Here is a 27782-nt window from a genome sequence, read left to right as displayed (position 1 = left end):
GCCTTTTGCCGCAGTGGTAAGTCACTCCCCTCGAGCCCTGATTGGCGGCTTGCGCTTACCGGTCACTCCCACTCCTCCTGCCCCGCCTTCCTTCAGCCTTGATCGACTTGTTCAGGCCAGCCTCGTGGTATTTCGCGCCAAAACGAAAAGCATCGAGGCATCGTAAAGGACCTAATTCTCATTATTCTACTCAACGCAAAACGAACACAGGAAAGGTCTACGCTTACATTTACTAAGAAATAACTGAGCTTAAACGAGGTTACATGTTGTAGTGTAACTAAACTAGGAGGGGAAATTAACCTTTATTTTAAAAACACAAAACTGCAACAATATATATATATTGTTACGGACACGGCTAAAGATGTTGCTTGACCGAGCGGAATGGCCGCCGTGTTCGTACAGTTTACCCGATTACCCCCAACTCACCCGATTCCACTCGAACGTTGGCCAAATCGCGCTACGCTAAATCAATGATGGAAAGGACACAACGACTGGGATAAATGAAACGACGCAAGGGGTACAGTTCTCAAGACCTCCGGAGGAGGATATAATTAGTGGTGGAGAAAAGGGGTAGATTACAAGGTAGAGTGAGGTAAAAGACACAGAAGAGATAGGCACTTAGATACAATCTTATCTAACCCAGACAGACCACAGACAAACGGAACAAGGCTGACTTACACAGGGATTGATGGCAGGGAAGGACAGGTAGGTTGATAGCACAAGGTGCACCTTGGCTCGGGGACAGGATCAAGCACGGTCCAAAAGATGCAGGGAGGCCTCACAGCGCTCGGAGGTGGCGTCTTTCTTCTCCGAGCTCAGCGCGCATCTGACGTCACCTCCCTCTTCCTGCGCATGCTCAGCGGGGAGTCACACGCCCTCGGCTGGTTGGCTCCGCCCCAGATGGGACCGGTCCGCCGCTTCTATTGGGTGCGGGGGTTACCGGGCTCCGCCCTTGACGAGGAGCTGACAGCGAGCCCCTACTTGGTAACCCCGTCGAGCACATGTTCGATGGCGGCTCGTTGGAAAGGCCTGGTGCCCTCCCAACACCCCCTACCAACCAAGCCGGAGTGAGGACGCGCACTCCCCACGCCGCCACCGTTGTTGTTGTTGTTGTTGTTGTTGCTGAACCATGAGGAAGAGCTGCGGGGAGGTATTGGGAGGTCCTAAACTTCCTAACGGTGCCATACAATCACATTCTGGTGCAACGAAGAGTCAGAATTAATGGAAACGAGTCCTTAACTGACATAGACTAAGAATAACTAGCAAGATGTCCTATAGTTGTCTTACATGAGATGCGGTGAACCTGGGTGCGACATTTAATGGGGGAAATAGGGGGAGGTCGGGTCTACAGAGTGTTGTTTACAGAAAATGGGACTAGGGAATGGGGGATTGGGGATAGTTGGGAAGTATTGAGGAAATAGGGGAATATTTACAAGCGGATATGGATGGATGCAAATCCCATATCCGCAACATTGCACCCTTCTCTACCTCGGGGCGTCCCGACCCGATAAATTTTTACCTACGTTAGTGTGGCACTCAGATGTAGTTCCCTCTACTATTAACTCAACCCTGAGTGCGACAGTTTTACAGATGTTCACAAATGAGTAAATATGTCCCCCTGCGATGTTGCACCCTTCTCCTACCAGAAACACACCCACAGGATAACCGACTCGCGGAAAGCATCCTCAAACTAAACATACAGCCGGTAGGGAGCATCATTTATACAACACTACACTGATATTTACACTACGATCCAGGACCTGTTCTTTGAGGAACACATGCAGATGTTATGCATAGAGAGAGCATGCATGCCAGCATCGATACACCAACCCACGAGTGCCCTGTGGCCCTACGGCCTTTAATAATGTGCAGAGCACCCCGTCCAAGCACCAAAAGCACCACCCCATTATGTACAGTCAGCACCATCCGGTGCACCAATAAAGTGTTCAGTAACAATGCACAATTAAGTGTCCATGGTCACCGGTGGTGTCGCAGCCGGCCGATGTTCTGCCGCTGGTCTTGCCTTCATGGAGTGCACTTGGCCTTCTGGCTTCTTTAGAAATAAAGAAAGGCGCCAACCACGTCCATTTCTTAATTGTGGCCGTCAGGGGGCCAACTAAAAGTGGTTCACCTGTATGGCATAGGTGCCACGTTGACCCAGAGGTCCATCCACGGGTGGTGCTTGACCGCAAAAGAACTGCGGTCCATTGTGGGCGGCCACAAAAATTGCGGTCCATATGGTGTATCGATCCAGGCAGCAAGCAGTGGAGGTACAGGCCCACAACTGCGGAGCCAGCACCTCTCTCTCCTCTCTCTCTGCCCCAAAGCCAGATCCTCGGAGGTGGGAGACAAAAGAAGACAAGTGAGTAAGGTGGTAAGGGCGCAAAAGTGCACGCAATACTAGGTAATGCACACTGGGGGTACATGGGAACCAGGTGAGACAGGTACGTTCCTACCGTACGCCCCCCCCCCCCCCCACCAGGTAACCTACATTGCCCCTCCCTTACCCCTTACTGTATCCACAAAACACAACACTACCCATAAACATCTACTTTACACATCAACAAACGTCCCTACTGTCTTCCCCGTTCCTCCCATAAACCAAATTCGTCTTCTCTCCCTCCTAACCAATCAAATTTGCCATTTCCAACTCTCATCAAAATTTGCCATCTCCAACTCAACATCAACATCTGCCATCACCAATTCATCATCAGTCCCTCCTAAGGAGGGAGAGATGGAATCACCCCAATGTCTTATCCACGTCGTGATGCGTCTCACAAATCCACACAGCAATTCTCCTTTCCTGCAACACAGAACCAAGGAACACAGGTGTGGAGTCATCATCACCACCTCACGTAAGTGGCTGTGTATGGTGCGACAGGTTCATCAATCCTAACTATTTCCTAAATGACTTTAACAACTTTACATTACCCGGGGTCTTTCCCTGCCAATCCATTGGCCAACTTACACTATGGGTTCTAAAAACCAATTCCCATTGACCAAACTGTGGTGCTTCTCAAGTTGGGGTCTCACTCCCCCGATTCATCACTCGGTGCCCCCGCACAATTTCGGTGGCTGGGTCGTGTGACGCTCCCAGCTGGTCCGCCCACCTGCACACCTCCACCACTGTTGTTGCCTACCGAGCTCACCTGCTCCTCACCCTAACCTAACTAACTGGGGAAGGCCCTCTCGCACTCTCACCCCCTCAGTGCCCTCTCTGGCACGGGCTGCCCGATCCACACCCGGGATCCTCAGGCACCCACTGACACTAACGGCTCCCAGAGCCCACCTGCGGCCTCACCTGGCCGACATCTAACAGTGGCGGAGTGCCCAACCATTCACACTCATACTAACAGGCCACACGACCAGCCAATTTCACCACACCAATGCACCCATCCACAATACCATTCTGCATCCGCACCACAAATGCCAATATCCAACCACAATTTACCTATACCTTCTAACTATTCTTTAAACTACCCTCCCCGGGTACTCGTGAAAAGGGGTCCACTCTTCCCCCATCCACACCTTCGCACCATGCACACCACTCCGTACCACTTACTCCAACTCTCTCCACACCACTCATTCCAATACTCCATGTATTCCACACACCTGTACTTGCACACCTGTGCTTTCATACTTGGTGCCGCCTGCACCCTTCTCTCCCCCAAGCGCATTTGCGCTGATCCACAACACTCACTACTCATACACTGCTCCACACACCTGTCCAGTTCTCACACAGCATCATCTCATCTAACTACTCCCCTCTGAAACTTGCGCTTCCCAGTCGTCCCTTTAAACTATTGCGCTCCCTCGTCATTATCATCCACTCTAATCTACCTGCGTCCCCTCTACAGGTATCCTTGTCACTAACTAACCTTAACGTTACCTAATGTCATCTTCGCTAGATCCCTACACACAATATCCTAACCCACCCGGGCTAGTTTCCACTGCCATACACCCCATAATCTATAGCGCATTTGCCCCATTCATGGGAAGGGTAGCAGGGATGCCACCCTTACCCACCGGGCCCATCGCTCATCAATCCCCCAGTCCTCTGGCACTAATAAGCCCCCCTTATTCAGAGGTACTGGGTCCCGCCTCGGCATCTAAAGCCGAGGCAATCCACGGGGGCGCCTGCTCGCCGGTGTAAGGCCTTCTAGTTTCCCGGGGTCTGGCGGGGGGGTGTCTGGGGTCGGCTAACCCGCTCCCCCCTGGGCGGAGTTAAGGACCTCAACCGCCGGGGATCATCCCGGCGCGTGGCTCGACAGTGCCGCGCCAGGTGACCCAGACGGTTGTAAGTATAGCACCTCACCTGATAAGGTGCTTGTCTCCGGAATTCCAAATTTCCCCCCCTGAAGGTCCGAATTGGATTACCCGCTCGTGGTCCACCGCGGGCCACCTGCCATGGTCCAGGTCCCGCCAGGCGCTGGTCCACCAGCCTCCGGACCATGCCCGCCAGGTCAGGACTCACGTCAGGGGCAGGCCCCCTAAGGGGTCCGCCCTCCATCGGGGGTCCCACCTGGCGGACCGCCATTGCGTGACGCTCGCTCCCCCGGGCCAGGGGCCTCGCTGCTTCCCAACGGGCTGCAGCGTCAGCCGCCTGGCTCAGAGTCTGCGGGCGCCACATGGCGAGCTGTTGCCGGAGCTCAATATCCGGGAGGGCCTGGATAAAATGGTCCAGCGCCAGGCTTTCCCGGGAATCCGCTGCCATGTTAGCATGTGCGATCCCCACTGCGCGGCGAATGTCGTGGGCAAGTTCCCCGATGGCTTCCTGGGGCTTGCGTTTTCGCAGCGCGAGCTGAGCTTTAACAAGCTCGCTCTGCTGTTCAATGCCGAATCGATTAATTAGGGCGTCGCGGAGGGCTGGCAGGGTGAGAGCACCCGGTGGTAAGGCCGTCAGCACCTCCGCCGCCGCGCCACGCAATGCGGCCACCAGGTGTACTCCACCTTCGTCCTCACCCCAACCGTTGCCCTTACACACACAGTCAAACTGCGCCAGGTACGCGCGTAGATCACTCTTGCCGTCATATGGCGCGAGTGGGACCTTGTGGGACCACCTCGTATGCGAGTCGTTGCCCGCCTGCCGGACCCCGTGCGTCGCCCCTTGCGGGCTCAGCGCGGGGCCGAACCGGCCGGGCCCCCACAGTACATTACCCCCAAGGGGCTCTCGTGCCTCCCCTGTCCCTCTAAAAACTACCCCTGTTGGTGTCGATGCATGGGTCACACTTCCGCAACCCGCTACCCATTCCATACCACCACAACCTTGCTCACTCACACCTCGCACCTCTCCCATCACCGGACCCTCTCGCTCGCACCCTCGTTCCATACCCTCCGGACCAGCCATACACCTCACTCTTGGCCTCTCACGAACATCCGGGTCCATCTCGACCCCCAAGCTTATTAAATCACCTGGCGCATCATACGCACGACCATATTGGTCACCACTTACACTGGGTCCTCTTTGTCTTCGCTTCTCCTCCATCACCTGCGAATCCCTCATCCGGTTAATGAGCACATCATCACGATCCGAACACAGACTTTGGACCAATTCTTTTACTTCCTCCTTTATCTCTTTCTTATCCTCTCTCCGTCGCTTCTTAATTTCGCTCACCCCTTCTTCCACTTCTTCTAATTTCTGCTTCACCTCCTTCATCTCCTCGTGCGCCCCCTTAAGTTCTTCCTCTAAATCCACCTTATTTTTTTCTATGTGCTCCCGCACCTCCCGCTCTTTAACCTCCATCACCTCTACCACCTTGTTCATTTTCCTCGTCAGGTCCTTATGTACCGTCTGACACTCTTTTTTAATTACCCCTACGTCCTTTTTCATCTCCTTATGTGTCGATTTTAAACCCTCTATTACCGCTGTGTTCTTCTTTACCTGGTCCCCCAACTCCTTTTGTCCCACTGTCAGTTGTTCTACTCCCAGCGTCAACTCCTCTATACCACCTTGCAATTTTACAGTCCCCTTTCTCACCTCCTTCTCCATGCGCTCCTTACAGTGCCTCACCTCCTCGCGCACTCCTCCGACCTCCTCACTCACACCTCTTCTGATCTCCTCTCCCATCACTTGCATCTCCTGCCCAGATGCCACCCTCATCTGCTCCATTTCCTCCCTGTGAGCATCCAATTGAGTTTCTACCCCCATTCTGACCCCCTCTATCTGCTGCCCTATTTTTTTAACTTCCCTTTCCGCTTGGTCCCTCATGTCCCTCAATTTGCCTTCCATACTGTTTTCTAACCCCTCTAACCCATTTTTCACTCCCTCTATCTGCTTCTCCTGGGCAGCCATTCTATTTTCCACTCCCGTTAACCCCTCCTGTATTTCCCCTAATCTACTGTCTAATCCCTCTCTTCTACTCCCTAACCCTCCGATCTGGGCCCCCATCCTTTGTTCTAACCGTTGGCTATTGGCCCCCATGTCCTCCCTCAATTTCTCGCTATTGGACCCCATCCTTTGTTCTAACCGTTCGCTATTCTGGGCCATAAGGGCCTTCATTTGTATTAAAAAAAGGTTCAAATCTACCAGCGGCGCTGCTACGGTCGCGGGCGCGGTCGCCGTAGCCATCTGCGAGGCGCCATTTTGCGCGCCCGTAACCTCGTGCGCGAGGACGCCATTTTGCGAACCTGCCGCCCTCACTGCTTCGCTCTCCTCATGTCCCTCAATTTGGTCCTGGATCGACCCTGCCTCACTCTCCTCTACCGGAACCCAGCCGTCTTGATCTGCCATAGCGCGACTTTCAAAATTCGGGTTTTTATTTTAAAACAAAACAAATTTCACAGTTAATAATTTCGAGCGCGTGAAGCGCGCTTCGGGTCCAATCCCACTCCTGACACCAATTGTTACGGACACGGCTAAAGATGTTGCTTGACCGAGCGGAATGGCCGCCGTGTTCGTACAGTTTACCCGATTACCCCCAACTCACCCGATTCCACTCGAACGTTGGCCAAATCGCGCTACGCTAAATCAATGATGGAAAGGACACAACGACTGGGATAAATGAAACGACGCAAGGGGTACAGTTCTCAAGACCTCCGGAGGAGGATATAATTAGTGGTGGAGAAAAGGGGTAGATTACAAGGTAGAGTGAGGTAAAAGACACAGAAGAGATAGGCACTTAGATACAATCTTATCTAACCCAGACAGACCACAGACAAACGGAACAAGGCTGACTTACACAGGGATTGATGGCAGGGAAGGACAGGTAGGTTGATAGCACAAGGTGCACCTTGGCTCGGGGACAGGATCAAGCACGGTCCAAAAGATGCAGGGAGGCCTCACAGCGCTCGGAGGTGGCGTCTTTCTTCTCCGAGCTCAGCGCGCATCTGACGTCACCTCCCTCTTCCTGCGCATGCTCAGCGGGGAGTCACACGCCCTCGGCTGGTTGGCTCCGCCCCAGATGGGACCGGTCCGCCGCTTCTATTGGGTGCGGGGGTTACCGGGCTCCGCCCTTGACGAGGAGCTGACAGCGAGCCCCTACTTGGTAACCCCGTCGAGCACATGTTCGATGGCGGCTCGTTGGAAAGGCCTGGTGCCCTCCCAACACCCCCTACCAACCAAGCCGGAGTGAGGACGCGCACTCCCCGCGCCGCCGCCGTTGTTGTTGTTGTTGTTGTTGCTGAACCGTGAGGAAGAGCTGCGGGGAGGTATTGGGAGGTCCTAAACGTCCTAACGGTGCCATACAATCACATTCTGGTGCAACGAAGAGTCAGAATTAATGGAAACGAGTCCTTAACTGACATAGACTAAGAATAACTAGCAAGATGTCCTATAGTTGTCTTACATGAGATGCGGTGAACCTGGGTGCGACATTTAATGGGGGAAATAGGGGGAGGTCGGGTCTACAGAGTGTTGTTTACAGAAAATGGGACTAGGGAATGGGGGATTGGGGATAGTTGGGAAGTATTGAGGAAATAGGGGAATATTTACAAGCGGATATGGATGGATGCAAATCCCATATCCGCAACAATATATATACAGGGTGGCCCATTTATCACTGACAGTTTAAAAATTTCTCTAATTTTTTTGTTTCTTAACCAAATTAGATAAAAAGTGTACACAACATAGGTACATATTTCAAGTTTTTTTTAACCGAAGTTGAATCAACTTTAAGAACTTACAAATTTAGATATGAACTTCAATGTGTTTTCCGCCATTTTCATTCAGTTTATTCAGCCTTTCTCTGTATTCCAACACCACCTTTTGTCGCCTTTCGACAGTAATTTCACCAAAAGCTGCTTGAATTCTCAGTTTCAGTTCCTGAATGTTGGTTGGCTTTTTCGTGTAGACTTTCGACTTCGTGTAGACATGAGACAAACTGCAATTATTTACATTAGAAATACTACTTGTTTATACATAATAAATAAATGTTGATCAGACAATCACAAAAAAGAAACCAGAGCGATAAAGAACAACGTTACTTTGTCAGATTTGCCCAAACACCTCTGTCAGCTGCGGTGGATTTAAGTTCGTCCGTATGGAGCTCAGTGTCGCTGCAGACAATATTACTCAACGTCAGGTCCGGCCGACCAACTCTCCTTTCTGATGGCTTCCAAACTAGGACGCCATTTGATGCTTCTATTAGAAATACCTAGAAATACCATTAGAAATACCAATAGACATGGAAACCTGTACAGACTTCCCGGTACAACTTACTACATGTATTACTGTGCTTTTGGCATGTGCTGGGGACGTGACAGGATGATTGGACCCCAGATGACATCAAGCCAGCCAATCAGAACCATGGACAACCCATGAAGAGGTGTGTAAAACTCAAGTTGTCTAACCAAGCAGCATTTGTATCATAATCTAGTCAATGGAGACCTAGAAATGTATATAAGAATTTGTCATCTTAGCTAGCCAAACGTTGGCAAAAGTTTGGAATGGTCACATGATGATTTCTGATGTTGGCCCAACGTCGGTGAAAGCAATTAACATATGTTTGCAAATGTTGGGCCAACATCACTCCAACATCAGCCACATGGGGTAAAAGTGTTGGGACAATGCTGGTGTTGTTGATGTTAGAATGTTTAGCTGGGACGTGTATGGGCATCACTGGGTCATTGTGATTTTTACAAGATTGCAATGTTAAAATCCTGCTCTACAAAGGATCCCCTTATATACATTGAAGTTACTTTACTTTTTTGGTATTGAATCTACTATTAAGTTTGTAATCTAGAGTCGAGACTATAAAGCACAAACAAACTGCCTGTGTGTTATGTTTCTCTAACTACCTGTAGTTTTTATATGCTCTCGACTAAGGTTGGCAGGCATACTCATAGGCCACCAGGAGTTTCCTAAGGGGCCTGTGTCACTATCCCCCTCACCCCCCCCCCCCCTCCCTGGGTGATGTTCATGTTGAAAGTTAAAACTGTTTCTGAAAGTCACAGTGGTGTAAAGCGCAGCTGTATATATGGTGCCTGGGTGGCAGGAAAATGAAACAATGTAGAATGCATGAAAAGTGTCAATGGAATTTTGAAAGGTGAAGACATCGTAATTCCAGCAAGGTAAAAAAAAGGAGTACAAGTACAGATACATTCAAAGTACACCGCCCCCATGCCAAATAAATTAATATCCTCCAACGCAGCATTGCCGGGGCGCCTCCGGCGCCCGACAATACCACGTGCAGCTCATAGAGGCTGCATTGGGAGGGAGAGGTGTACAGTAATAGATTGATTAAATGCATAATTAAAATCAATAAATGATGATCATAAAATATTTTCTTAATCAATTGGCTCATAGCATAGCATAACTAAACCCCTGGTGCTTCATCCGAAGCTGTAACTTTTTGAAACTCAATTAAATAAGTCATTAATCAAACAAATTGAATAATAAATTGATTAATCAAAAAATAATTAATCGATTAATTGATTAATCAATAAATCTAAAATATCATTTACAGCTAAATCAGTTGGTCATTGTCATTTCCAAATATCAGCTTCCTAACTCAAAAGGTGCCTGAGATAATTCTGCTCAGAAGAGAAAGGAAATAAATAAGTATTAAATTAATCGATAATAATTAAGTAACAAATCAATTAATCGATCAATCAAAAAACAAAAAATGCCTTTTTTGACAAAGGACTTGCTCACTATTGTTAAGAGTGGGCTATAAATGGGGCATTTTTTGTTTTGCTTAGGTGACAGTTTTTTTGTATTCCATTTGACCTATCTCAACATGAAATGACAAGCTTTTCGGCCTGGGGTCCAAGAAAACAGTGTGCAGGGCAAAAATCCAAAATGGCCGCCGTTTTCCCTGAAAAATCACATTTTTAGCCATAACTTTGTCATTTCTGGGTCTTTTTACTTGGTTGTGGTGTCTAACCCTATGTTTATGGGGTCAGGCAATCTATTTATGCAATTAGAAGTCGTGTCAAACCTTCAGATGTTGAGTTAAGACATATTTTTGCTGTATGTTTTGAGTTAAGACATATTTTTGACGTTTTCGATGTTGAGTAATCATATTTTTATTAAGACATAAGTTATATTGTCTATTTTTATTTCACATTGTCTATTTTTGACACTACAATTTTTGCCCTGTACACTTTTTTCTTGGACCCCAGGCCGAAAATTTTGTCATTTCATGTTGAGATAGGTCAAATGGAATACAGAAAAACTGTCACCTAAGAAGAATAACAACAAAAGTCTTTTTGACCCCCGTATAGCCCAGTCTTACTATTGTGCCAAAATTTCAGTTTCCTAGCTCAAAGGATGGCTGGGATATCGCCTGGACAAACAAGAAAGAAAACAAGAAAACAAACAAACAACCAGAGTGAAAACTGAGTACTCCCTTTCAGCGTGCGTCATTGTCGAGCCCCCTTCGGTGCCCGGCAATGACGATATGCAGCGCTTGGAGATGGCATAGGAAAGGCGCGGTGTGCAATAAGGCATGTTTGTAATGGGATGAATAATGGGTAGGGTCTGCTATTCGGTAGCCATTTATGAGACTAGCTACACCATTATATAGGTATCATTTAAATATTTAATAAATGTATCAGTCGTCCCTGTCTCCTTGTACTCCTTCACTATCTCATATATGGCGCATATAGGTGAATTTGCTCGTATGTTTAATAAAATTCCAGCTTCTGTGACAGCTTCAAAAGTATTACTGAAGGCCTCCTACCATCTTTCCAGCTCAAAAAAAGAAGCAAAAGTACAATTGGATGCGATTTGGAGTCTCATTTCTGAGGAGGAAGAGCAAGAAGAAGCTGCGTCTGAAAGCCCTCCTGAGCAATCCCCTTCGGCAGCACAACGCCATCTCAAAGAGGGTGAGGGATCTAGGGTTGGATCTTAGGACTTAAAATGGTTTTGGGATTTGTATAAGGCTTTTGCATATTACACATGCAAATGAAACATGGGTAGTTATTACCTATCCGCCCGCAATCCCGTCCACCCCATATGCTTGATACGTGCATGTCCTTTCCCTCACCTTCCCATATCCCGATTTCTTCCGAAACGTTTTTCCAATTTAATTGTCCTCCTCCAAACCCACGGCCATATTCTCCATCTTGTTCCCCACTTCCTCCACTTATTTCCCATTTGTCCAATATCTTATATCAATATACCTTTTGTGTAGGTTGAAGGAACTGCGCTCCAACGCGAGTCGAAAGAATTGACGCGACCAAAGACGGAATTCGTCCGAGTTGCTTTATTGAAACAAAACAGCTCAGGTATTCTGACAAGCCCGTTTATCGGGCAGCAATATATATACACATTTATGTCGGGAAGTTTGCCCGGCAAAAGCTATACCGGGCATGCCCGGGTGTCAAGGGCGAGCCTTGGAAAGGCGAGTCTGGACCTGCCCGGGCGTGTTTGGCTGCGGCCTGGCAAGTCGAGGCTAGGCGTGCCCGGGCGCTCTGGGCGAGCCCTGGAAAGGCGATAGCGGGCATGCCCAGACGCTCTGGGCGAGCCCTGGAAAGGCGAGAGCGGGCATGCCCGGGCGCTCTGGGCGAGCCCTGGAAAGGCGATAGCGGGCATGCCCAGACGCTCTGGGCGAGCCCTGGAAAGGCGATAGCGGGCATGCCCGGACGCTCTGGGAGAGCCCTGAAAAGGCATTAGCGGGCATGCCCGGACGCTCTGGGCGAGCCCTGGAAAGGCGAGAGCGGGCATGCCCGGGAAAGACGAGACCAGGCGTGCCCGGGAGGTTCGGGCGTGCCCGGGAACAGTGAGTCCGGGCATGCCCGGGAGAGGCGCGTCTGGCCGTGTTCTGGCCGGTGCAAGGCGATTGTGTGCATCCAGCGGTAACCGCTACACACGCCCCTCCAGAATCGACCTGCACCGGCAGGGTCAATTTAAGGGGGGTCCGGATGACCTGGCTGAAGCAACCCCTGGGGGGTCGTGGGGATGGGTCCGACGTGGTGGTGGGTGGTCGAGCGGGGGGAACTGTGGACGGGGGGTGGCCTCGCCGCGGAGGAAGGGCCAACCGTGGTGGTCGGTCGACGTCCATGTGCGCCGGTTTGAGGCGGTCCACAGAAATCCGGTCCGGCCTGCCGCCGAAGTCGACGATGAAAGACTTGTCGCCCCGTCGCAGGACCCGGAAGGGCCCGTCGTACGGCGGCCGGAGTGGTCCCCGGTGCGCGTCATGACGCACAAAGACGTACTCCGCTGTGCGAAGCGCCGGGGGGACGTAGGACTGGGGGCCACCGTGGCGGGACGTCGGCATGGGGGCAAATCGTCGGGCGGCCTCCTGGAGGTCCGAGCGCTGGCGAGCGGCGGACCAGCGACTGGTAGCGTCGGGCACGAATTCGCCCGGGACGCGGAGCGGCTGGCCGTAGACGAGCTCAGCGGCGGACGCCTGGAGGTCTTCCTTCGGGGCCGTGCGAAGGCCCAAAAGGACCCACGGCAGCCGGTCGGCCCAACCGTCGTCCTGAAGGCCGGCCATGAGTGCGGCCTTCATGGAGCGGTGAAACCGCTCGCACAACCCGTTGGCTTGGGGGTGGTAGGCCGTGGTGCGGTGCAGCGTGACCCCCAACGAACGGGCGACCGCGCCCCAAAGCTCAGACGTGAACTGTGGGCCGCGGTCGGACGAGATGTCCGCTGGTGCGCCGAAGCGCGCGACCCAGGTGGCGATGAACGCCTGCGCCACGTCGGCGGTGGTGGTGGAGGCGAAGGGCATGGCCTCCGGCCACCTGGTGGTCCTGTCCACCATGGTGAGCAGGTGGGTGAACCCCCGTGAGGACGGCAGGGGACCCACCAGGTCCACGTGGACGTGGTCGAAACGCCGTTCAGGCACGGCGAAAGGTGCCAGCGGGGCCTGGGTGTGGCGGTGGACCTTGACCCGCTGGCAGGCCGTGCAGGCGTTGGCCCAGTCGCGGATGTTTCGTCGAAGGCCGTGCCAGACGAAACGCGCCGACACCAGCTTCTGAGAAGCTTTCCGGCCCGGGTGAGAAAGGCCGTGGATGGAGGCGTAGATGCGGCGCTGCCAGGAAACGGGCACGATGGGGTGAGGCTGGCCCTGGGAGACGTCGCAGAGCAGGACGGTGCCCGCGAAGGGAATGTCGGCCAGGCGGAGGCCCGTGTCCGCCGCACGGAGTGCCTGCACCGAGGCGTCGGTGGTCTGGTCGGCCGCCATGAGCGCGAAGTCCACGCCGAGGTGGACCGCGTTCGCGCTGGCCCGAGAAAGACAGTCGGCCACGGCGTTGTCTTTGCCGGCGACGTGCCGGATGTCCGTGGTGAACTCCGACACGGCGGAGAGGTGGCGCTGCTGGCGGGCCGACCACGGCTCCGTGACCTTAGCCATTGCGTAGACCAACGGCTTGTGGTCGACGAAAGCCGTGAACGGGCGGCCCTCCAGGAGGTGTCGGAAATGGCGAACGGCCAGGAATAGCCCGAGCAGCTCGCGGTCGAACGTGCTGTAGTTTAACTCGTTCGGCCGGAGTTGCCGGCTGAAAAAAGCGAGTGGCTGCCAAACCCCGTCCACCCATTGCTCATGGACGGCGCCCACCGCGTAGTTGGAGGCGTCCGTAGTGAGGGCAATGGGCGCGTTGAGCACCGGGTGAGCCAGCAGCGTTGCGTCGGCGAGGGCCCGTTTGGCGCTGGCGAAGGCCGCGTCCATGGCCGTGGACCAAACAATGTCATGCTTGGCCGGCTTACCCCGGAGGGCCTCGTAAAGGGGCCGCATGAGCTGAGCAGCGCGGGGCACGAATCGGTGATAAAAATTCACCATGCCGAGGAACTCTTGGAGGGCCTTGATGGAACGGGGACGCGGGAACGTGGTGATGGCCTCGACCTTGGTCGGCAGCGGCACGGCCCCGGTCTTGGTGATGCGGTGGCCCAAAAAGTCAACGGTCGTCGCGCCGAAGTGGCATTTGACCGGGTTGACAATTAAGCCGTGCTCGCTGAGGCGACCGAACAGTGTTCGGAGGTGGAGGAGGTGCTCGGCGCGGGACGTGCTGGCGACGAGGATATCGTCCAGATAGACGAAAAGAAACGGCAGGTCGCGCAGCACGCCGTCCATCAAGCGCTGGAACGCCTGGGCCGCGTTCTTGAGGCCAAACGGCATCCGCAAAAATTCGAACAGGCCGAACGGCGTGATGACGGCCGTCTTCGGGACGTCGGCCGCCCGGACAGGTACCTGGTGGTAGCCCCGTATCAGGTCAATTTTCGAAAAGATGACACATCCCGCCAAACGGGCGGAAAAGTCCTGAATATGCGGGATCGGGTACCTGTCGGGGGTGGTAGCGTCGTTGAGACGGCGGTAGTCGCCACACGGGCGCCATCCACCCCCCGGCTTTGGCACGATGTGCAGTGGCGAGGCCCACGCGCTATCGGAGCGCCGCACGATGCCGAGGTGCTCCAACGCGTCGAACTCGGCCTTCGCCACGGCGAGCTTGGCCGGGTCGAGGCGGCGGGCCCTGGCGTAGACCGGTGGGCCCGTAGTGGGTATATGGTGCTCAATCCCGTGCCGCACCGCGACGGCCGAAAACATCGGCCGCGTGAGGGCCGGGAATTCCGCGAGCAGGCGAGCGAACTCCTTCGCTGCCGGGAGGGCGCACGCCAGTTCGGTCGGCGCGGAGCTGCTCATCGTGCACGCCAGGGAGCTGAAGGTCTCGGCGTTGACAAGGCGACGACGTTTGACGTCGACCAGCAGCCCGTGCGCGCAGAGGAAGTCGGCGCCCAGCAAAGCCATGGGGACGCAGGCGGTCACAAAAGTCCATTGAAAACGCTGGCTGCCGAAGCAGAGGGTGACGACGCGTGGGCCGAAAGTGCGTATGGCCGAGCCATTAGCAGCGACCAAAGAGGGGCCGCAAACGGCGTCCCGCCTGTCCTGCTCGGAGGCGGGTATGACGCTCAGTTGGGCGCCGGTGTCACACAAGAAACGCCGCCCAGACACTTTGTCCCGAATAAACAGCAAGTTGCCCGAGTGGCCGGCGCTCATGGCTGGGAATGAACGACGGCCCGGCCGTTTCCCGACCTGCTGAAAGTGCACGGGGGCCGGCACGTCCGAGCCTTGTGTCCGAACCTGGCGTGGTAATAACACCACGCCCGGTCAGGTGGAGGCCCCGGCCGTCGTGTCGGAAGCGGGCGGTGCGGCGTGGTGGCCGCCAGTTGCACCGGCAGTTCGGCCTCCAACCGCGCAGGGCGCTCGGGCGTCGTGGGCGTCGCCTCGGACGGCGGCGGGCTCCAGGTAACCGCGCCGATGTGCTGGCCCGCCGAGGAGATCTTATCGGCTTCCCTGGCGAGGGCACGGGAATCCGTGATCAACGTGCCAGCCAGGGCGAGGCGTACCGGGTGAGGCAGCTGGCGAAGGAACAGCTCGCGGAACAGAAAATCCGGAGAGTGCTCACCGAGCAACGAGAGCATATAGTCCATGCGCTCTGACGGGCACGTGTCGCCGAGCTCGGGCAGAGCGAGCAGGCGCCGTGCGCGTGCTGCCGGTGAGAGGGCGAAAGCGTCGAGGAGGAGTGTCTTCAGCACGTCGTATTTGTCAGCAGCCGGCGCGTGCTCGAGGAGGCTCAAGGCACGGGCCGTGGTGGTGGAACCGAGCGCCGCCACAACATGGTGGAAGCGGGTGTCGTCCGCGGTGATGCCTCGCAGGGCGAACTGAGAGTCCGCCTGAGCGAACCAAACAGCCGCGTGAGCCTCCCAGAAGGTAGGCAGTTTAAGCGTCACTGCCGTATCCATGTCGGTAGGTCACCAATGAAGGAACTGCGCTCCAACGCGAGTTGAAAGAATTGACGCGACCAAAGACGGAATTCGTCCGAGTTGCTTTATTGAAACAAAACAGCTCAGGTATTCTGACAAGCCCGTTTATCGGGCAGCAATATATATACACATTTATGTCGGGAAGTTTGCCCGGCAAAAGCTATACCGGGCATGCCCGGACGCTCTGGGCGAGCCCTGGAAAGGCGATAGCGGGCATGCCCGGACGCTCTGGGCGAGCCCTGGAAAGGCGATAGCGGGCATGCCAGGACGCTCTGGGCGAGCCCTGGAAAGGCGATAGCGGGCATGCCCGGACGCTCTGGGCGAGCCCTGGAAAGGCGATAGCGGGCGTGCCCGGGAGGTTCGGGCGTGCCCGGGAACAGTGAGTCCGGGCATGCCCGGGAGAGGCGCGTCTGGCCGTGTTCTGGCCGGTGCAAGGCGATTGTGTGCATCCAGCGGTAACCGCTACAAGGTATGTGATATTGAAATTGAGGAAGAACATTTGGTTCAACAATGAATATCTTATAGAGTTGTTTGGACCTTGAGGGCAAAATTAGTTGGGATTTCCACTTCATGATTGATTTTAGCAGCAATTCCATCATCATTATTTTAATATCTTGGTATAATTATTGTAAAGACTCAAACAGGAGACAGAAAAACTTCTTTTCTATTTGGATCCCGATCGCATCAACGTCCAAAGTGTACGATTATTATTATTATTATTATTATTATTATTATTGTTATTGTTGTTGTTGTTGTTGTTGTTATTGTTGTTGTTATTATTATTGTTATTGTTCTGCGGCCTGGTGATGCTCAGATGGCGTCCGATCAATCTTGTGTTCCTCTTTCTCTACCAAGGTGGACAACTGCCTTCAGACGCCATGACAGTGGTCTTCAATTCAGCAAACCTCAATGGGACACAGCGAGTGGTGCTGGATGGAGTTCTGAATGAGAACGAGTGCCAGGAGCTTCAAGCGCTCATTTCTGTAAAGTTGCATTTTAGTGAAAAAAAAAAGAACTGCCATTTTCAAATTGCTACTCAATTCATTGCATGTTCAATATCCTTTAAATTGTACTTATTTCTTCTTAAATCGGATGTAAGCAACATTCCTGTATTGTTTTTGATCAAGTGTAGGGATCGTCGAATCCAACCAGGCAAGTTGCCTCTTGTGTGGTGGAAGTGAATCGGTTGTTCGAGTGGACCTGCTCCTTGATAACTTCCTTAATCCGAGATAACCCTGAATTTCCTTACCGCCTTCTCTTCATCAGATGGTTGGTGTCGGAGGGGATGGTTACATCGGAAAACTCTCACCACACACGCCACATGAACGCTTTGCTGGGATAACCGTATACAAAGCTCTTAAGGTAAATATCATACACAAAGATAACCATATACAAAGCTCTTAAGGTAAATATCATACACAAAGATAACCGTATACAAAGCTCTTAAGGTAAATACCACACACAAAGATAACCATATACAAAGCTCTTAAGGTAAATACCATACACAAAGATAACCGTATACAAAGCCCTTCGGTAAATACCACACACAAAGATAACCATATACAAAGCTCTTAAGGTAAATGCCATACACAAAGATAACCATATACAAAGCCCTTCGGTAAATACCATACACAAAGATAACCGTATACAAAGCTCTTAAGGTAAATACCATACACAAAGATAACCATATACAAAGCCCTTCGGTAAATACCATACACAAAGATAACCATATACAAAGCTCTTAAGGTAAATACCATACACAAAGATAACCATATACAAAGCCCTTCGGTAAATACCATACACAAAAATAACCATATACAAAGCTCTAAAGGTAAATACCATACACAAAGATAACCATATACAAAGCCCTTCGGTAAATACCAAACACAAAGATAACCATATACAAAGCTCTTAAGGTAAATACCATACACAAAGATAACCATATACAAAGCTCTTAAGGTAAATACCATACACAAAGATAACCATATACAAAGCCCTTTGGTAAATACCAAACACATAGATAACCATATACAAAACTCTTAAGGTAAATACCATACACAAAGATAACCATATACAAAGCCCTTCGGTAAATACCAAACACAAAGATAACCATATACAAAGCCCTTTGGTAAATACCATACACAAAGATAACCGTATACAAAGCTCTTAAGGTAAATACCATACACAAAGATACCCATATACAAAGCCCTTCGGTAAATAGCAAACACAAAGATAACCAAATACAAAGCTCTTAAGGTAAATACCATACACAAAGATAACCATATACAAAGCCCTTCAGGTAAATACCAAACACAAAGATAACCGTATACAAAGCTCTTAAGGTAAATGCCATACACAAAGATAACCATATACAAAGCCCTTCGGTAAATACCAAACACAAAGATAACCATATACAAAGCTCTTAAGGTAAATGCCATACACAAAGATAACCATATACAAAGCCCTTCGGTAAATACCAAACACAAAGATAACCATATACAAAGCTCTTAAGGTAAATGCCATACACAAAGATAACCATACACAAAGCCCTTCGGTAAATACCAAACACAAAGATAACCGCATACAAAGCTCTTAAGGTAAATACCATACACAAAGATAACCATATACAAAGCCCTTCGGTGAATACCAAACACAAAGATAACTGTATACAAAGCTCTTAAGGTAAATACCATACACAAAGATAACCATATACAAAGCTCTTAAGGTAAATACCAAACACAAAGATAACCATATACAAAGATAACCGCATACAAAGCTCTTACGGTAAATACCATACACAAAGATAACCATATACAAAGCCCTTCGGTAAATATCAAACACAAAGATAACCACATACAAAGCTCTTAAGGTAAATACCATACACAAAGATAACCATATACAAAGCTCTTAAGGTAAATACCAAACACAAAGATAACCATATACAAAGCTCTTAAGGTAAATACCAAACACAAAGATAACCATATACAAAGCTCTTAAGGTAAATACCAAACACAAAGATAACCATATACAAAGCTCTTAAGGTAAATACCATACACAAAGATAACCATATACAAAGCTCTTAAGGTAAATACCATACACAAAGATAACCATATACAAAGATAACCGTATACAAAGCTCTTAAGGTAAATACCATACACAAAGATAACCATATACAAAGCCCTTCGGTAAATATCAAACACAAAGATAACCGTATACAAAGCTCTTAAGGTAAATACCATACACAAAGATAACCGTATACAAAGCCCTTCGGTAAATACCAAACACAAAGATAACCACATACAAAGCTCTTAAGGTAAATACCATACACAAAGATAACCGTATACAAAGCCCTTCGGTAAATACCAAACACAAAGATAACCATATACAAAGCTCTTAAGGTGAATACCAAACACAAAGATAACCATATACAAAGCTCTTAAGGTAAATACCAAACACAAAGATAACCATATACAAAGCTCTTAAGGTAAATACCAAACACAAAGATAACCATATACAAAGCTCTTAAGGTAAATACCAAACACAAAGATAGCCATATACAAAGCTCTTAAGGTAAATACCAAACACAAAGATAACCATATACAAAGCCCTTAGGTAAATAGCAAACACAAAGATAACCAAATACAAAGCTCTTAAGGTAAATACCATGCACAAAGATAACCATATACAAAGCTCTAAAGGTAAGTACCATACACAAAGATAACCAAATACAAAGCCCTTCGGTAAATACCAAACACAAAGATAACCAAATACAAAGCTCTTAAGGTAAATACCATACACAAATATAACCATATACAAAGCCCTTCGGTAAATACCAAACACAAAGATAACCGTATACAAAGCTCTTAAGGTAAATACCATACACAAAGATAACCATATACAAAGCTCTTAAGGGAAAATACCAAACACAAAGATAACCAAATACAAAGCTCTTAAGGTAAATACCATACACAAAGATAACCAAATACAAAGCTCTTAAGGTAAATACCAAACACAAAGATAACCATATACAAAGCCCTTAGGTAAATACCAAACACAAAGGTAACCGTATACAAAGCTCTTAAGGTAAATACCAAACACAAAGATAACCATATACAAAGCTCTTAAGGGAAAATACCACACACAAAGATAACCGTATGCAAAGCTCTTGGGGTGAATACTGGATTCAAAGATAGCCGTATACAAAGCTCTTGGGGTAAATACTGGATGCAAAGATAACCGTATACAAAGCTCTTAAAGTAAGTACCATACACAACGATAACCGTATACAAAGCCCTTAAGGTAAGTACCATACACAAAGATAACCATATACAAAGCCCTTCGGTAAATACCAAACACAAAGATAACCGTATACCAAGCTCTTAAGGTAAATACCATACACAAAAATAACCATATACAAAGCCCTTCGGTAAATACCAAACACAAAGATAACCGTATACAAAGCCCTTCGGTAAATACCAAACACAAAGATAACCGTATACAAAGCTCTTAAGGTAAATACCATACACAAAGATAACCATATACAAAGCTCGAAAGGGAAAATACCAAACACAAAGATAACCAAATACAAAGCTCTTAAGGTAAATACCAAACACAAAGAGAACCATATACAAAGCTCTTAAGGTAAATACCATACACAAAGATAACCAAATACAAAGCTCTTAAGGTAAATACCAAACACAAAGATAACCATATACAAAGCCCTTAGGTAAATACCAAACACAAAGATAACCGTATACAAAGCTCTTAAGGTAAATACCAAACACAAAGATAACCGTATACAAAGCTCTTAATGGAAAATACCACACACAAAGATAACCAAATACAAAGCTCTTAAGGTAAATACCATGCACAAAGATAACCATATACAAAGCTCTAACGGTAAGTACCATACACAAAGATAACCAAATACAAAGCCCTTCGGTAAATACCAAACACAAAGATAACCAAATACAAAGCTGTTAAGGTAAATACCATACACAAATATAACCATATACAAAGCCCTTCGGTAAATACCAAACACAAAGATAACCGTATACAAAGCTCTTAAGGTAAATACCATACACAAAGATAACCATATACAAAGCTCTTAAGGGAAAATACCAAACCCAAAGATAACCAAATACAAAGCTCTTAAGGTAAATACCATACACAAAGATAACCAAATACAAAGCTCTTAAGGTAAATACCAAACACAAAGATAACCATATACAAAGCCCTTAGGTAAATACCAAACACAAAGGTAACCGTATACAAAGCTCTTAAGGTAAATACCAAACACAAAGATAACCATATACAAAGCTCTTAAGGGAAAATACCACACACAAAGATAACCGTATGCAAAGCTCTTGGGGTGAATACTGGATTCAAAGATAACCGTATACAAAGCTCTTAAAGTAAGTACCATACACAACGATAACCGTATACAAAGCCCTTAAGGTAAGTACCATACACAAAGATAACCATATACAAAGCCCTTCGGTAAATACCAAACACAAAGATAACCGTATACAAAGCCCTTCGGTAAATACCAAACACAAAGATAACCGTATACAAAGCTCTTAAGGTAAATACCATACACAAAGATAACCATATACAAAGCTCGAAAGGGAAAATACCAAACACAAAGATAACCAAATACAAAGCTCTTAAGGTAAATACCAAACACAAAGAGAACCATATACAAAGCTCTTAAGGTAAATACCATACACAAAGATAACCAAATACAAAGCTCTTAAGGTAAATACCAAACACAAAGATAACCATATACAAAGCCCTTAGGTAAATACCAAACACAAAGATAACCGTATACAAAGCTCTTAATGGAAAATACCACACACAAAGATAACCGTATACAAAGCTCTTGGGGTAAATACTGGATTCAAAGATAACCGTATACAAAGCTCTTAAAGTAAGTACCATACACAAGGATAACCGTATACAAAGCCCTTAAGGTAAGTACCATACACAAAGATAACCATATACAAAGCCCTTTGGTAAATACCAAACACAAAGATAACCGTATACCAAGCTCTTAAGGTAAATACCATACACAAAGATAACCATATACAAAGCCCTTCGGTAAATACCAAACACAAAGATAACCGTATACAAAGCTCTTAAGGTAAATACCATACACAAAGATAACCGTATACAAAGCCCTTCGGTAAATACCAAACACAAAGATAACCGTATACAAAGCTCTTAATGTAAATACCATACACAAAGATAACCATATACAAAGCTCGAAAGGGAAAATACCAAACACAAAGATAACCAAATACAAAGCTCTTAAGGTAAGTACCAAACACAAAGATAACCATATACAAAGCTCTTAAGGTAAATACCATACACAAAGATAACCAAATACAAAGCTCTTAAGGTAAATACCAAACACAAAGATAACCATATACAAAGCCCTTAGGTAAATACCAAACACAAAGATAACCGTATACAAAGCTCTTAAGGTAAATACCAAACACAAAGATAACCGTATACAAAGCTCTTAAAGGAAAATACCACACACAAAGATAACCGTATACAAAGCTCTTGGGGTAAATACTGGATTCAAAGATAGCCGTATACAAAGCTCTTGGGGTAAATACTGGATGGAAAGATAACCATATACAAAGCTCTTAAAGTAAGTACCATACACAAGGATAACCGTATACAAAGCCCTTAAGGTAAGTACCATACATGAGGATAACCACATACAAAGCCCTTAAGGCAAGTGCCATACACAAGGATAACCGTATACAAAGCCCTTAAGGTAAGTACCATACACAAGGATAACCGTATACAAAGCCTTTACAGTAAGTACCATACACAAGGATAACCGTATACAAAGCCCTTACAGTAAGTACCATACACAAGGATAACCGTATACAAAGCTCTTAAGGTAAATACCAGATGCAAAGATAACTGTATACAAAGCCCTTTAGGTAAGTACCATACACAAGGATAACCATATACAAAGGTCTTAAGGTAAATACCGGATGCAAAGTTAACCGTATACAAAGCCCTTTAGGTAAGTAACATACACAAGGATAACCATATACAAAGTTCTTAAGGTAAATACCGTGTGCAAAGATAACCGTATACAAAGCTGTTAAGGTAAATACCATATGCAAAAATAACTATATACAAAGCTCTTAAGGTTAATACATACATAAAGATAACCGTATACAAAGCTCTTAAGGTAAATACCGCACACAAAGATAACCGTATCCAAAGCTCTTAAGGTAAATACCGTATGCAAAGATAACCGTATCCAAAGCTCTTAAGGTAAATACCATACAAAGATAACCACATACAAAGCTCTTACGGTAATACCATACTCAAAGATAACCGTATACAAAGCTCTTACGGTAATACCATACTCAAAGATAACCATATACAAAGCTCTTAAGGTAATATCGTACACAAAGCTAACCTATACAAACTCTCAAGATAATATCGTACACAAAGATAACCCTATACAAACTCTCAAGGTAACAGCATACACAAAGATAACCCTATACATTATACAAACTCTTACGGTTACGGATGATTCGTAAAGTAAAAGATTTTAAACTTCGAATAAAAAAATGTATTCCGGAAGTTTACCGCTGTTGATGCAGTGTCTTTTACACCACCTTATCTAACACTTTACCATTAGTTATTCGTACCTGTTGTTTGTGTTCTTTATAACGTCCTTAAAACAGTAAGTTTCCTGTTCGGAATGATTTTCAATTTTGGATAGACTGCGCGACGGGGAGACCGACGATCGGGACAAATTCAAACACAAGGTTCTGTTAAATGACAGCTTTGTTTTCTGATTCATGTTGAAAATGCAGTTGCATAAGTTGTTGTAATAAATTTGTTCTTTATAATAAATAATATAAATAAAATAATAAATAAAACTTTAAATAAGTTGTTCCTCAATCGTAAATTCGGAGACAGATGGAAGGACACGTAGAGTATGCGAGATTTGAACCTGGCGTCCACAACTAGGTTTAACCTCCCACTAACTAACCCTAACACCTCAAGAGTTATGATCATGGAACATCAACAATGTCATCCTGGTTAATTACGTATAATGAATGCTGGAAAAGTAACAAAAGTTGTTTACATTGACAACAATGTTTTAAAATAATGTTTAGTTAATGTAAATGGAGTTTTAAGTTATAGTTTTTGTCCTTCAGGATTTATATTTTTTATCTGCTTCAATCAACCACTTTGCACACTTTAGTACCGGGTGTCCCGACTACCTTCAAAGCCGGACACGGATAAGATTAGACAACATTAACAGGTCGAGATCAATTCCCATGTGTCCAGTTGTTCGAATGATATTTGTACGTATACAGCTCGCGCAGCAGGGGGCACTGCCCACCCATCGTGCCCACCTGTACTACCAAGGTAGCGAGCGAGCGCGGCAAGCCGTGGCCGCGTACTTCCAGCTTGAACCGCAACTGTACTTCTCCTACACACACCTGGTGTGCCGTGAGGCCATAAAAGGTGAGACAGACAGGTATTTTTTCACGAATGCAAACTTGATTCTTTTTTTTCCCCAAAAAAATAAAGATGCAATTTTTATTATTATTTCAAGCAAAGCAGTCATAAAGCCTTCCTAATCTGCACCTGCAAACAAAATTATTTAATATTTCCTTCGATTAACTTGATTAATTCATTTATTATTGATTTCTTATTTTTAATTGTCAATTGGGGACTTTATATCCTTCCTAAGTTTCATCAGAATCAGGTATTGTTCAAAAAACAATCACCTCAAAAGGAGGTGTCCTCTCTCTGAGTTTTCCTTTCAGGAAATAAACAGTGTGACATGATGAGGGAGAAGGTGCACACTTACTTTATGAAAGAATGTGCCTCATTTACCAAAGAGTGTTCCTCATTTACCAAAGAGTGTGCCTCATTTACCAGAGAGTGTGCCTCATTTACCAGAGAGTGTGCCTCATTTACCAGAGAGTGTGCCTGCCTTACCAAAGAGTGTGCCTGACTTACCAAAGAGTGTGCCTGATTTACCAAAGGGTGTGCCTCATTTACCAAAGAGTGTGCCTCATTTACCAAAGAGTGTGCCTGACTTACCAAAGAGTGTGCCTGATTTACCAAAGGGTGTGCCTCATTTACCAAAGAGTGTGCCTCATTTACCAAAGAGTGTGCCTGACTTACCAAAGAGTGTGCTTGATTTACCAAAGAGTGTGCCTGGTACCGACTCCTACACTATGGACCAAGGTAGAAGACAGATCCTAAAACAAGGCCTGGATAAGTAATGACACCTGCACCCTAAGAGAGCAGCAATGTTCTATCAACACCGAAAAGAAAGAATTTCAACTCATCTTACAATAAAAAATAAAGAAAAAGAAAATCTTACAATAAAAAACAATTCATAGGAAAGAAATGGAAAATAATTCCTGGTGTGTTCGGCATTTCAAATGAGCACCAATCATTGAATTCTGTACAGGTAAACTGAGTTGATACCACATTCAGTTGTTTTTGGTGATATTTCTTTGTCGCTCTCCTCCCTGATAATCAATTGCCGCAAATACCTTGATACTCATGACACAAGACTCTATACGTAAAGCTAAGGTTGTGTTGAAGAGAAGAGAGACACAGAGACAGAGACCGAGACAAACACACAAGCACACCATTATTTATATATCGTAGCTCTCAGCCTCATTGAGCACCGTTACCTGGCTGTGTACCATGCAGGGATCCAGGACATGCGTGCGGACCTGAGTCACCCGGTACACGTGGATAACTGCCTACTGGACCTTCAAACTGGTACATGCTTGAGGGAGCAGCCAGCTTACACTCACCGTGACTACAGGTTAGTGATTTTTTTCTTCAGAAACTGGGGCGTGGAAGACAACCGACACCCCACATCACTGATGGCAGAACCTGACGTCTGTCTGCTGTTGCTCAGACACATGCAAAGTAGTAGCCCAGATGTTTATATAATATATCGTTCATTTAGATGTATTTCGTCATGTCTTACGTCTCAACTGAAAAGCTCTACCACAACAAGACCTTTGCAAGTACAGAGGGGTTGTATACTGTACTGTATATATATATATATATATATATATATATATATATATATATATATATATATATATATATATATATATATATATATTTAGATTTTTATATTTATGTATCCATATATATATATAAATTTAGATTTTTATATTTATGTATCCATATATATATATATAAATTTAGATTTTTATATTTATGTATCCATATATATATATAAATTTAGATTTTTATATTTATGTATCCATATATATATATAAATTTAGATTTTGATATTTATGTATCCATATATATATATATATATATTTAGATTTTTATATTTATGTATCCATATATATATATATAAATTTAGATTTTTATATTTATGTATCCATATATATATATAAATTTAGATTTTTATATTTATGTATCCATATATATATAAATTTAGATTTTTATATTTATGTATCCATATATATATATAAATTTAGATTTTTATATTTATGTATCCATATATATATATAAATTTCGATTTTTATAGTTATGTATCCATATATATATATAAATTTAGATTTTTATAGTTATGTATCCATATATATTTATATAAATTTAGATTTTTATAGTTATGTATCCATGTATATTTATATAAATTTAGATTTTTATATTTATGTATCCATATATATTTATATAAATTTAGATTTTTATAGTTATGTATCCATGTATATTTATATAAATTTCGATTTTTATATTTATGTATCCATATATATATATAAATTTAGATTTTTATATTTATGTATCCATATTTATATATATATAAATTTCGATTTTTATATTTATGTATCCATATATATTTATATAAATTTAGATTTTTATAGTTATGTATCCATATATATTTATATAAATTTAGATTTTTATAGTTATGTATCCATGTATATTTATATAAATTTAGATTTTTATATTTATGTATCCATATTTATATATATTTAAATTTCGATTTTTATATTTATGTATCCATATATATTTATATAAATTTAGATTTTTATATTTATGTATCCATATATATTTATATAAATTTAGATTTTTATATTTATGTATCCATATAAATATATATAAATTTAGATTTTTATATTTATGTATCCATATATATATACATATATATAAATTTAGATTTTTATATTTATGAATCCATATATATATATATACCAGCTGAGGTACCCGGCTTCGCCCGGGTTGAATAAGAATAATACAAATATATGATGAAAAGAACATGTATATTTTAGAGCAATATCACAGTACATTTCCTATATGACGTTTTGTCAATTATCAATTTCTCAAAACCTCTTGGTATACAACATTTCTGGTTTTCTTACTTGGTGCCAAGACATAAAGATTGCTTGGTTTTCCAACCCTCGAGCAGCCCACGTACAGCTGGCCATGGGAAGTACCCGGCATTGCCGGATGGGGGAAGGGAGGGGAGGGGGAAAGGGAGGGGAGGGGAACGGGGGGGAGGGGAGGAGAGGGTGGGGAGGGGAGAAGAGGGGGAGAGGGGGGAGGGGAGAAGAGGAGGGAGGGGGAGGAGGAGAGGGGAGGGGGGAGGGGGGAGGGGGAGGGG

The 27782-nt window shown here is 45.9% G+C and overlaps 1 protein-coding gene across 1 annotated transcript in view; it reads left to right on the top strand.

The window, feature by feature from the left end:
- Positions 1 to 27782, top strand: part of LOC137429031 (prolyl 3-hydroxylase 1) — a 111728-nt gene that overhangs the window by 67065 nt on the left and 16881 nt on the right. Inside the window, exons 7-12 of the mRNA XM_078780987.1 lie at positions 8701 to 8762; positions 11132 to 11265; positions 16997 to 17124; positions 17408 to 17503; positions 24505 to 24655; positions 25865 to 25982. Coding sequence (XP_078637113.1) covers positions 8701 to 8762; positions 11132 to 11265; positions 16997 to 17124; positions 17408 to 17503; positions 24505 to 24655; positions 25865 to 25982 — 689 coding nt within the window. The remainder of the gene's footprint in view (positions 1 to 8700; positions 8763 to 11131; positions 11266 to 16996; positions 17125 to 17407; positions 17504 to 24504; positions 24656 to 25864; positions 25983 to 27782) is intronic.

The sequence above is a fragment of the Myxine glutinosa genome, chromosome 6, assembly GCF_964187855.1.
Source record: "Myxine glutinosa chromosome 6, kmMyxGlut1.1, whole genome shotgun sequence".
NCBI lineage: Eukaryota > Metazoa > Chordata > Myxini > Myxiniformes > Myxinidae > Myxine > Myxine glutinosa.
Note: the sequence above shows the minus strand (reverse complement) of the source record. Positions and strands in the feature narration are given on the sequence as shown.